Below are 12145 nucleotides of genomic sequence, written 5' to 3'. Positions count from 1 at the left end.
CTATCCTTGCTGTTGACCCTGACTATGATGTTACTCAATGCTTCATAAAAAATTTCAATTTCATCCTCATCTGCACCCTCACATGGTGAATACACTGAGGTAATTCTCATCCTCATTCCTCCAACTGCCAAATTTACCCACATCATTCGCTCATTTACATGCCTAACAGAAACTATGTTGCATGCAATAGTATTCCTGACGAACGGTCCTACCCCACACTCTGCCCTTCCCTTTTTAACACCTGTCAAGTACACTTTATAATCTCGTGTCTCTTTCTCGTTATCTCCCCTTACCCGAATATCATTAAATCCTAAGACATCCAGGCACATCCTCTTTGCTGACTCAGCTATGAATGTAGTGGCCTAATGTTACAAAAAAAAAAAAAAAAAATACAAAAAGTTGGATGTCCCTTATCTACATCAAGAAATTGTTTAATGTGTAATGGCAATGGATAATCACTGCCAAAGATGTATTAAATGGGTTAAGGAAGATAATAACATCACTGCAGAAATGCCTTTCAAAATTTAAGAGTTATTAGGCTTACTTTAAACATTTATTACAACTTGGAGGATTTAAAATTCTTCACATTAGATTTAGAATATTTTTCTTCTTTCCTTTACTTCAATTTCCCCACACCCTGGTAGGGTGTGACACAGATGTGGACTTGGCCCAGTTTTGCAATGTATGCCTTCCCTGGTGCCAACCCTATTTGAGAAATATAACCATTGTGCCTTTCTGTACACTATGGCATGTAGTACATTGTACATGAATGAAGAGGCATGTACAAATATTCAGTTCCCAAGGCAGGAAAATTAAGCAAACAAGGTTACCATTCTCAGCCTTGCTGGAAACCAAACCTGGTCCCTCTGAACCAAACTCCATTACATAGACCCTCAATCAAGGAGCTACAGAAGATTTATAATATTCTGCAGTAAAGCTATTTCCGTACAGGCCTCAAAAAGCCCTTCAAGAAATGGAAGGTAAAGACTTCTGCTCTTTGTAACCTCAGCACTAAGTGGGATAGAATAGTTAGCTGTATGTCCAGCCTTCATTGCCCCAGGATTTAACCTGGTACTCAGTTTTGGTTGTGCTACATAAACAACAAGGCCATGTGCATCTTCAGAGGTGGAAATCTCTTTTCTAGAAGAGAACTGCGTGCACATTCTTCCAGATGAAGACTCCACCTCAGCTAGGCAGACCCCCCCTCCCCCATTTTTTATTTTTATTTTTTATGGTAAGCTTTGCATACGTACAGAAAAGAGGAGCAGTTTCAATTATGCTCAACACCAAACTGCTCTGACCTTTCAATAGGCCACTTAGCACTTGCTCCTGGTGTAATCATTCTTGTTTATAACTTTTTTTTTTAATTGGACATTGATATTTTCATCCCAACTTACAACAATATCTATCAAAACTGTAAAAACATAGTACTTTACTCCTTAAAACATTTGACCATCATAATTGACAAAACTATCAAAATTACATACCAATTAAAAAGCTTATTAAATCAATTACACACTCAACATGCAACAATACCAGGAGAAAATAATCAGTTTGTTATCGTTCTATTTCATACAGCATTTTAAGTTGTTTTTCTCCAAAAGTCAAATGGGGAGGGAGGCAGGGGAGAGTTAAGTTTCCAGTGAAATCATTACTGTAACAATAACAAACACATTCTAATGATAAAGTGAAATTAAACACAAGCACTAGAACAGATAAGTGCATCAGTCGGTTATTGTTGCTCCCCCTTCCTCCCTCAATATTTTCTAATGAATATTCGCAAATAAAACACTACAATGACCACAATCACTCACTAACTTCTGAGTACCGTACAAACATTACAAATTTTACAAAAAGAAGAAAATAAAGAATTAAATCCATAAGCAAGGAAATAGACGTTTATAAAACTTAGCACACATCACTAAACCACATACAAAAACAAAAAATACAAAAAATAAGAAAAAAATTGAAATATTTACTAGTCGATATGCCTGGAAATTGCTACAGAGTACTAACTGGCTACTATATGAATACAATCACATCTATATAGTACACTATAGGAATTCTGAGAAATTAAATTCTATACAAAACAATTTTGAATTAACTCATTAGAATAAAATACTGTACACCACATAATGCAGTCACTGCAAACGGTCAACCGAGTGAAAGCAAGCATTTAAAGGACTTACCAGCAAGACGACTACCTGTACCAGCTGGAGTAGCTGTCTTACTAGTTGGTTCACTAGAATGACTCTGTGATAATACATCATGACCTGACTGCCTTGTTGCTGATAATGGAACAGGAATTGGAGAGCTCATTCCGCTCTCTGAAATAAAAGGAAAAAGCTAATACTAAATACCAGCAATCACATTTATTTTTAAAAAAGAAATAAATTACCAAAATACAATATGATTTTTAAAATGTTTACATGCAGACGGAACGATGTAATCACAACAGCAAGCAAGGATAAAAAGAAGAGATACCAAAAATGGTTTCAAACAGCATATGGTATGGATACGAAGCATTATATAAAGGAAAGTGGAGCTAAACAAATGATTACAAAATCCCAAAGCATACCATGGGAATATTTTTGAAATGAGGTGGGGATATAAGGCAGAAGGGAATCTTCGAAGAGGAATATTTCTAATAATGTTTATGATGTCTAATTTCTGTAGGGATGACAATGGATATGGAATGAGAAACAGTGGAAAATATGATAACTTATAAGCCTAGTATCATTCGAGGTAAGGAGCTGATGATATTCAGCTCAAGATCATGAAGTATACAGACAAGGCAGATATAAAATAATTGGAACTGCTATTGTGTCAGTATAGCATAAGTTCACCCTTCACCGTTATCACATCCTATAACCTTCTAGGATGACTTACGTATCGATAGATATCTACAGGTATTTTCTTCCATTCCTCCATCAACATGGTGAAGAGTTCTGTAACCGTTTTGAAGCTATCTAGTCTGGCTGTCAATTGGTGACGTAACTCATCCCAAAGATGCTCAACAGAGTTTAGATTAGATTTCTGGGCTGGCTATTCAATTTCATTCACTCTCATTTTGATTTATGAACAGGTGCACTGTCATGCTGAAAATGACAAAAACCATATGGTGGGTAGCATAGAATTGTCCACTACTCCTGATAGGCTTCAGCATTCATTATTTGAGGAACTGAAACCTGCGGACTAAGACCAACCAACAAATAATAAGCCTACAATATAATGCCACAATTGTAATGTCTCTCTTCACTTCACATTGTTCTTGGTTTAGTAACTGTTGGGCTGAGTGGCTCAGACGGTTGAGGCTCTGGCCTTCTGACCCCAACTTGGCAGGTTCGATCCTGGCTCAGTCCGGTGGTATTTGAAGTAGATTTACTGGCACGTAAAAGAACTCCTGCGGAACTAAATTCTGGCACCTCGGCGTCTCCGAAAGCCGTAAAAGTAGTTAGTGCAGCGTCAAGCCAATAACATTATTATTATTATTATTATTATTATTGGTTTACTAAATGTAGCTCGCCCATGAATCCAAGTTTAAATATACCTCCCAAGAAATGGTACAAGTACTGGCATCACTTCCAGATGCTTGACCTTGGGCAAGGTTGCTAACAAACCTAGCTAGTGTGACTTAACATGTCGAAGGCATTAGCAGTCCTTATCTACTAATTGTTTTAGCCTCCCTGGTTGAGGAGGTTTAAAAACTCTGGCATTTTCACCACTACCATCACTCACTGTTGAATTGGGTATCTGAAATATGACATTAATCTAAAGATATCTAAGAGATGAACGTTCCTCAATGAACTAGAAATGCATATTGTTGGTGATGGGATCATGATAATGGGAGATCTGAATGCTCATATCGGAACTGATAGAATGGAATATGAGAATGTTCTGGGCCCACATTGGTATGGCGATAAAAATGAAGATGGAGAGAAATTGTTGGACTTGTGTATCACAAATAATCTGATAATAAAGAACACATGGTTTATGAAGAGGAATAGCCATAACATCAGCCGATATAGTTGGGATGGACAGTATGGAACACTCATCAATTTTGTAATAACAGAGAGAGAATGGGAAAGATACGTCATGAATACGAAGATAATCCCCAGTGAAAGTATGGAGGGTGATTACAGATTATTAATTGTGGAATTAAAACAAGTTAACTTGTATTGAAGAAGAAACCAAAGATCAGAATTTGGGATTTGGAGGAGGAGGATAAAAGAATGGCATTCCAAGATTGTATAAAAAAGAAGTTGCCGAACATGGAAATACGAAGTGGAGAAGAAGAATGGGACAATTTAAGGCAGACATTTGTGGAAGCAGCAATTCAGGTATGCAGAAAAACAAAAGCAAAGGTTAAGGGAAGGGAGACACAGTGATGGACAGACAAAATAAATAAAAGAAATAAAAGAAAGGTACCAGGTGAAGAAAGAAATGGATAAGGAAAAGCAACAAATGTATCAGAGGGATGAGAATAAGAAAGGTTACATGTGGAATACAAAATATTGAAACTACAAGCAAAGAGGAGTACCAAGGAAGAAAAGCAGAAATATTGGGGAGAGTTTAACAACAAAATTGAGCAAGATAGTCGAGGAAATCATAAACTATTATACAGAGTAATAAAATCGAAAAGACTAAGTCAAGAAAAAGTCAAGGCATTAGAGAGAGAAGATGGATTGATAATATGTGATGAAAAGGGTCTTCAGAAGGTGATGGCATAGTATTTTGAAAAATTTTATAATGAGGATGACTGCTCGGAGGAAGAAGGAGATAAGAAAATGGAAATAATAGATGGAGAAGAAAAAGAGAACCCGATAACATGGTTGGAACTTGAAAGGGCAGTGAAAGCAATGACCAAAGGTAAAGCAAGTGAAAAAGACGAATTCAATGCTGATATAATTAAGACAGCAGGAAGCATTGGACTACGGAAGGATGAAAGAATACCTGAAGATTGGCAACAAGGAAGCTTTGTACCATTGCTCAAAAAAGGAAGAAAAGTGAAAATTATAGAGGTATAACCCTATTATCACATGGGCTAAAAATAATGGAGAAAGTCATAGACAGAGGAATAACAATATGGCTTTAGCCCGAATAGATCAACAATAGACTTGATATTTACAGTGCAAACGATAATGGAAATACATCTGGAAAGGAACAAGGAAATCATCTTTGTATTTTTGGATTTGAAATAAGCGTATGATACAGTTAAGAGAAAACATGTATGAGAATGCTTACTGAAAAGGGCTGTACCAAAATCATTAATTAACAAGATAAAAATGTTTTATCATGAGAGTAAAAGCCATGTAGGCCTACAAGTGGGGAGTGGTGACTGAAACATTTTATACAAAAAAAAAGTCTCAAGCAAGGAAGTGCTTGTCACCATTATTGTTTATAATATTGATGGATAAAATCATAAAACGTGTAAAACAGAGTATCAGTAGTGATGAAGTGAATGCTTTGGTATTTGCAGATGATGTGGTGATTTGGGGAAAGGGAGAAAAGGAAGTACAAAGGAGACTAGATGTTTGGAATGAAAATCTCAAGGAATTTGGAATGGTAATTAGTAAAAAAGAAAACTGTAGTCGTGCACTGTGCAAAAGAGAAAAAGAGCCAAGAGAACATAGACAGAGAATGGTTAGAGAATGTAGAACAGTTTACATATCTGGGTAGCATTATTAATGGAAGTAATGAAATCAACCCTGAAATTAATAACAGACTAAGTAAAGGTACAACATTTTATCATCAAGTCAGAGAGCTTTTATGGGATGACAAAGTACCCAAGAGAACAAAATTAATATTATACAAACATTATTTCATACCAATTGTAACATAGGGACTAGAAACGCTGGTAACTAATAAGAGAGGAGATAGTAAGATCCAAGCAGTAGACATGAAATTTTTAAGAACATCGTTTAAAAAGACGAGAACAGATAGAATTCAAAATACAGTGGAACCTTGGATTGCGAGTATAATTCCTTCCGGCAACATGCTTCTAATCCAAAGCGCTCGTATATCAAAGCAAGTTTTCCCGTTAGAAACAATTGAAACATGGATGATTCGTCCAAGACTCAAAAATATTTATTCGCATACCATTTCTAGAACAAAACATACGTAAAACAAATTAATGTGCACTTTTTCTTACAATACAATCATTGTTGGTGTGAGGGAGACCATTGCTGGTGTGAGGACGAGAGATGACATGAGAAGAGTTACTGTGTAGCACGAATTTCACTAACAGAATCACTGCCATCTGTTGGCTCACTGGAATTGTTTTCTTTTCATGCAACTTTAACGACAAACCTATCCGATGACTGTTGCTTTTGCCTCTTTTTGAGGATTTCACAAAAATGTGACATTGCTTTGTCATTGAACTGATTCATCGCTCACACTGCTACAGCCTTATTCGGGTGGTGTTTTTGTACAAAATTTTGCACCGTTTCCCACATTTTGCACTTCTCCCGAATCTCAGTTGAAATGAGAGATTCCAATGACTTTTCCTCCTCTTCCCCGGAGGAGATCTCCATAACCTCCTCCTGTTGTTCGCGATGCAGGTCCATCAGTTCGTCGGAGATCAGTTCCTGGCTATGTTCTTCCACCAGCTCGTGAATGTCCACGTCATTCACCTCCAGCCCCATAGTCTTCCCTAAGGACACAATTTCATCAATAATCGGCGGCTCATTGTCACCAACAATCCCCTTAAAGTCACGTCCAAGAACACAGTCAGGCCACAGCTTTCCCCAAGCGGAAGTGAGAGTTCTCTTGGTGACTCCATCCCAGGCTTCATTGATGATCTTCAGGCAGTTCACGATAGGGAAATGATTTCTTCCAAACTCTCGGAGGGTAAGGTTTGTTTCTTCGGTCACTTTGAAAAACATCGCTGAAATAGTGCTTTGGTGTATAGCTTCATGAAGTTCGAAATGACTTGCTGATTCATAGGCAGGAGTAGTGTTGGGAGGAAGGAACTTTACCTTAACGAACTTGTCATCCTCAAGGCCTGGAGGATGAGCAGAAGCATTGTTAATAACCAGCAAGACTTTGAGCGCCAGATTATTTTCTGAAAGGTATTTCTTCACTACAGGACCAAAGACCTCGTTCATCCATTCAACAAACGAACAGGGAAGGGGAAAACATAGGCACACATGACGCTCGTATTGCGGAACCTCACTTGCTTATCAAGTTACAATTTATTTAAAATGTTTGCTCGTCTTGCAAAAAACTCCGACAAAACTACACACAGAAACAATGTTAACAGCGCGCGAACAACACAGTAACAAACCGATTCTTTCATCCTGATTAACTGAGTCGTTAGCGCGCTCTAGCCTCTTGCTTGCAGGACGATTGCCACCCCAAATCCCCAATCGTATAAAGCGCACACGCTGCTGTGGTGAGCGGGAAACACTATACACGAAGGCGACGGACAAAACACTCACTAAATAAAGCATCAAATAAGCTTGAAAATTAGGTTTTGTAAATTACAGAAGCACATAAGAATTTATCCTTTATTCTAGGGGAAGAGTATTGGCCATACTAGAGGTTATATTAGTAAAAAATCGGAAGAAGTAAAAATAAATCGGAAAACGAGTTAAAAACCAGAAAGTTGCCGGGTAAATCGGAAGGGTTGGCAGGTATGTGAAACCCATCAAAACATGATGGTCAATGGGGTAAATATTTAGTGAAAGACATTATTTTTACATTTACTTTTTGGCAGTATTCCAACTTTAAGGATGTCAAAAGTTTGTACTCTGGACATTGCAACATATGCCATGACTGAAAACTGGTTCAGGTAAATTGAAACCAGTGTTTCCCCTTGAGCTTCATTGATCATGATACAAAATGCCAAGAAAATTGGAAATTGGTGCCACTTAAAATGTGTTTTATCTGATGGAGTTAAATCATCTCGAGAGATTATAGTTCCAAGTGATAATTCTCATGTTGGTCCGTATTGAATTTGATGTTTATCAAGAGTATTACAAAAATGTTCATTACGACCACCTTTTCAATACAAGTTTTTGTAGTTAAGATTTACATAATGTTATAAAACCTTATTCGGTACATGTTTCGCCCTCCTTCAGGGGCATCATCAGCCTTGACTCAAACCTTAAAATCATTGGTCAGGACTCTGAATAAACCTTGTATATTAACAAAGATTAAAAATTTGTATTATTTTGTACTTGTATAATACCATACCTTAAAACTGATACAATAAAACCATCTAAACTTGTGGTTGATACAAATGATTGCTAATGATAAAAAAAAAAAAAAAAACTTTATGATAAAATAAACTTTTCTAAAGTTAGAATTTGGTCTCACTCCATTCTTATCTCTTGTGAAGTTTAGAATGTTTATGACTATTCTGAATGTACAGTGCACTGATCGACCACTGGGAAGCAAAATGGTGGCTATTCCTCTCCACGCTACTAATATAACGTGAAGCCCTAAACTGCAGCATTTTTGCATTAAGCATCAGCATATATATATACGCTGGCAGACAAAAAAGTGGATCACTTTAATTTAAGAGCAAAAGTGGTATTTATATATCTTAAACCTTGCCTTTTCTTCATTCCTATAGTATCCATATATATAAAATAAGAGTTTTGTCTGTACATCGCTGAGAATTTAAAAAGGATGGTATTTCTGTATCGGTCGTGTCCATAGTAGCAAGGAAATGCACTTTTTAATTTTCCGTAATTTCTGTCTGTCTGTATGTACACACATCACGAGAAAACAGCTGAAGAGGATTTAATGAAAATCGGTATGTAAAGTCAGGAAATAAGTCGCTACAATCTAGGCCATAAATAATCTTATTCACGCTGAGAGAAAGGGTAGTTTAGGGGATGGCCTAAAATTTAATTCTCAAATATTTATATTATTAGTGGTCCTATCTTAATGAAAATCGGAATGCAAAGTTGGGAAATAAGTCGCTATAATCTAGGCTACAAATAATCTTATTGACGCTGAAGGAAATGGTAGTTTAGAGGAAGGCCTAAACTTAAATTCTCTAATTTTTATGTTATTAGTGGTCCTCTCTTAATGAAAATCGGTACGCGAAGTCGGGAAATAAGTCACTACAATCTAGGTTATAAATAATTTTATTCGCGCTGAGTGGAATGGTAGTTAATTTAATTCTCAAATATTTGTGTATGAGTGGTCCTATCGGCAAATACTACATTACTAAAGTTACTTAGTATTAAATTTCCGATCATTTATGTCATATTTTTTTACCGTACCGGCTATGATAACAGAGATATTCATGAATTTGGATTTTTATTGCTAAGTCCATATCAGCGCTAAGTCATGAGAAAATGGGTAGACAGAATTTACTGAAAATCGTTATGTAAGGTCGGAGAATAAGGAACTACAGTCTGCGCTATAAATAATTTCGTAAGATCCCCTAATATCACAGAGTCGAAAGAAAACTAAGTGTGAAAGCCTACAATACAGAAAGCTCATAACATTGAACAACAATAACATTACATTGACCATTGTTTGTTGTGATGTGCTTTGTGTCTTCTGTTGCCAGTCATGTCCGATAGATGGGATTACTGCTTTATAGTGAGTATTTTTTTAACTGCTTTACGTCGCACCGACACAGATAGGCATTATGGCGACGATGGGATAAGAAAGGGCTAGGAATGGAAAGGAAGTGGCCCTGGTGTTAATTACAGTACAGCCCCAGCATTTGCCTGGTGTGAAAATGGGAGACCACGGAAAACCATTTTCAGGGCAGCCGGCAGTGGTTTTTGAACCCACTACCTCCCGAATGCAAACTCACAGCTGTGCGCCCCTAACTGCACGGCCAAATCGCCCGATCGTACCCAGTATAACAGCCTGTCTGAATATTGGCGGGAAGGAGCTAGGGAGTTAGGTAATTTTCTTCTTAAGCATGCCATTCCTCTGGTTCATATATTTTCTGATACTACTGGTACATAACAAACTGGTTCATCATAGCATTCGAGCTATTCAATCCCTACCCTGATGCAATGATTGGAAAGATCAGTGTGTATATTTAACAGAACAATGGCAGAGGAGTGTTCTTCATGGCTGCCTGCGGCCTGGTCATATCAGCACTGGAACTATGGACTGTTAGATCGGCATCGTAGTACTGTTCGTTAAAAGTGAGAAAATGTATTGATTTTTCATTTGAGCGAGTATTTTATATGATAACATTGCTTTTAATCCCTACATTCCTACTGACGTTTATGTAATGGCCTAAGTTAACTAACTGTAGTTAGGAAAACCACAAAGACAGTCTTTCTTAGAATCCCGTAGTGAAGCATGGGTACATCAGCTAGTATTATTATAAAGTGAAGATAACCAGTCTTCTGGATACTTCATACTAATTACCAAAGTTTTTTTTAAGTTTAACCAAAAAGTTCTTAGATACGGTAATTTATGAAAATATCATTACCTTAAATTAACATGACATTACAATGAGTAAACATAGGGCCTACCACTGAAAGTTTTCTTGATGACACACTACACTTATCTTGACTTAGTACTGTTACCACCCCTGGCGATGATTACGGCCCCCATCCTTCGCAGTATGCTAACTAGAAGGTCCTCGATCATTTCCTGGGGGATGAGTGCCCACTCCTCCAGTAATATTGCCTGCATTTTGTTCAGGGTGTCAAAGTTGCGACACCGGACATTTTGATCAAGCATATCCCACAGGTGCTCTATGGAGCCAAGGTCTGAACGGTGAGACGGCCAGTTGAGGTTTCATATCCTGATGTCTCGTAGATATTCCGTCAGGCAGTGAGCGACATGCGAGTATGCATTATTATGCATCAGGATGAAATTTTCTCCAACACAAAGGATTACATGCTCAGCTAATACCTCTATGATGTAACGGTGTGCATTCAGAGCACCTCCATCGATGAAAAGAAGTTTCGTCTGGACCTCAAAACTGATAACAGCCCATACCCCAAATGGTGACCTTTCAGAGGTGTTGCACGGTGAATATCGCTCCCTACGCCTTCTCCACACTCACTCTCTACCATCAGGTGACCGGAAGCAAAATCGTGACTCATCTGTGACCAATACCATTGACCTATGTTCCACAGTCCAATACCGATGTTGACGCACGAACTGTAATCGAGCTGCTCTGTGCTGCGGGGGAAGCTGTGGACCAGTTGCAGGTCTTCTTGAGGTCAAACTGACTTCTCAGACTTCGTCTGACAGTCCTCACAGTCACAGTAACCTTTCTTTACGGCCTCGAGTCGATTTCTGGCTCGGACAGCGGTAGTTTAGCGTACTCTCATGAGTTGGATGACCAGGAACCTATCATTCCAGGTAGATGTACACCTCCGAGAGCCTGATCCAGGTCTCCGTGGTAGCTACCAAGTGCAAGAATAGAGCACGCTGCACACTTCCATATAATGCACCAATGGCATTAGCTGTATAACGAATGCTACCACCTCCCCCTCAAGCATCGTATGGCTCAGCACTCTCACAGTCCAGGGGGGGCTTGAAGTACTGGCGAGTGCCACAACGAATCAGAATTCTACATTTTTTTAATAATTAAAAAATATCCAGCATGAATTTTTTATGCTTTTAAAGACAAACTGTACCTTATTGTAAATGTCTTTGTTATCATATGTAAATTTTAATACTCCTTTAGCATTAGTCACCTCCTCTATCTGACATTATCCTTGTAACCAACAATCTGTATACACTGCTGACCGAATACTTCTGCCGTTTGAAGATCCTCACATACACACTCCCCTTGTTCATTCCCCTTCCATTTTTCACTAAAATTTGTATGACTGCCAATTATGCTTGCCATCATGTTATCCTTAGCTGCCTTCTTTGCTAGATTCAATTTCCTGGTAAGTTCAATTTCTCCTTACTTCCACAGGCATTTCTAAATCTCTTTCCAATCTGCACCTCCTTCTTAGTTTATTTCTCTATTATAATAAGGTGGGTCTTTACCATTCCTTACCACATTTAAAGGTACAAACCTGTCTTCACATTCCTCAACAATTGCCCAGTTTTGCAAAGTTGCCCTTCCTGGTGCCAACCCTATTTGAGGAATACAACTAGTGTGCCTTTCTGAAGACTATGGCAAGTAGTACACTGTACATAAATGAAGTGGCATGTACAAATATTCAGTTCCCAAGGCAGGAAAATTAAGCAA

General features: G+C 37.9%; 1 protein-coding gene across 4 annotated transcripts in view; it reads right to left on the bottom strand.

Annotated features, from left to right (window-relative positions):
* Orp8 (Oxysterol-binding protein-related protein 8) overlaps nucleotides 1-12145 on the bottom strand; it is a 565732-nt gene that overhangs the window by 529386 nt on the left and 24201 nt on the right. For 3 of the 4 annotated variants that reach the window (XM_067143024.2, XM_067143025.2, XM_067143026.2), the window contains exon 2: nucleotides 2190-2327. The exons of the other annotated variant lie outside the window; for it this stretch is intronic. In XM_067143024.2, coding sequence (XP_066999125.1) covers nucleotides 2190-2327 — 138 coding nt within the window. The remainder of the gene's footprint in view (nucleotides 1-2189; nucleotides 2328-12145) is intronic. 4 annotated transcript variants of the gene reach the window in all.

The sequence above is a fragment of the Anabrus simplex genome, chromosome 3, assembly GCF_040414725.1.
Source record: "Anabrus simplex isolate iqAnaSimp1 chromosome 3, ASM4041472v1, whole genome shotgun sequence".
Classification (NCBI taxonomy): Eukaryota; Metazoa; Arthropoda; class Insecta; order Orthoptera; family Tettigoniidae; genus Anabrus; species Anabrus simplex.
This window is presented reverse-complemented; position numbering and strand designations above follow the sequence as displayed.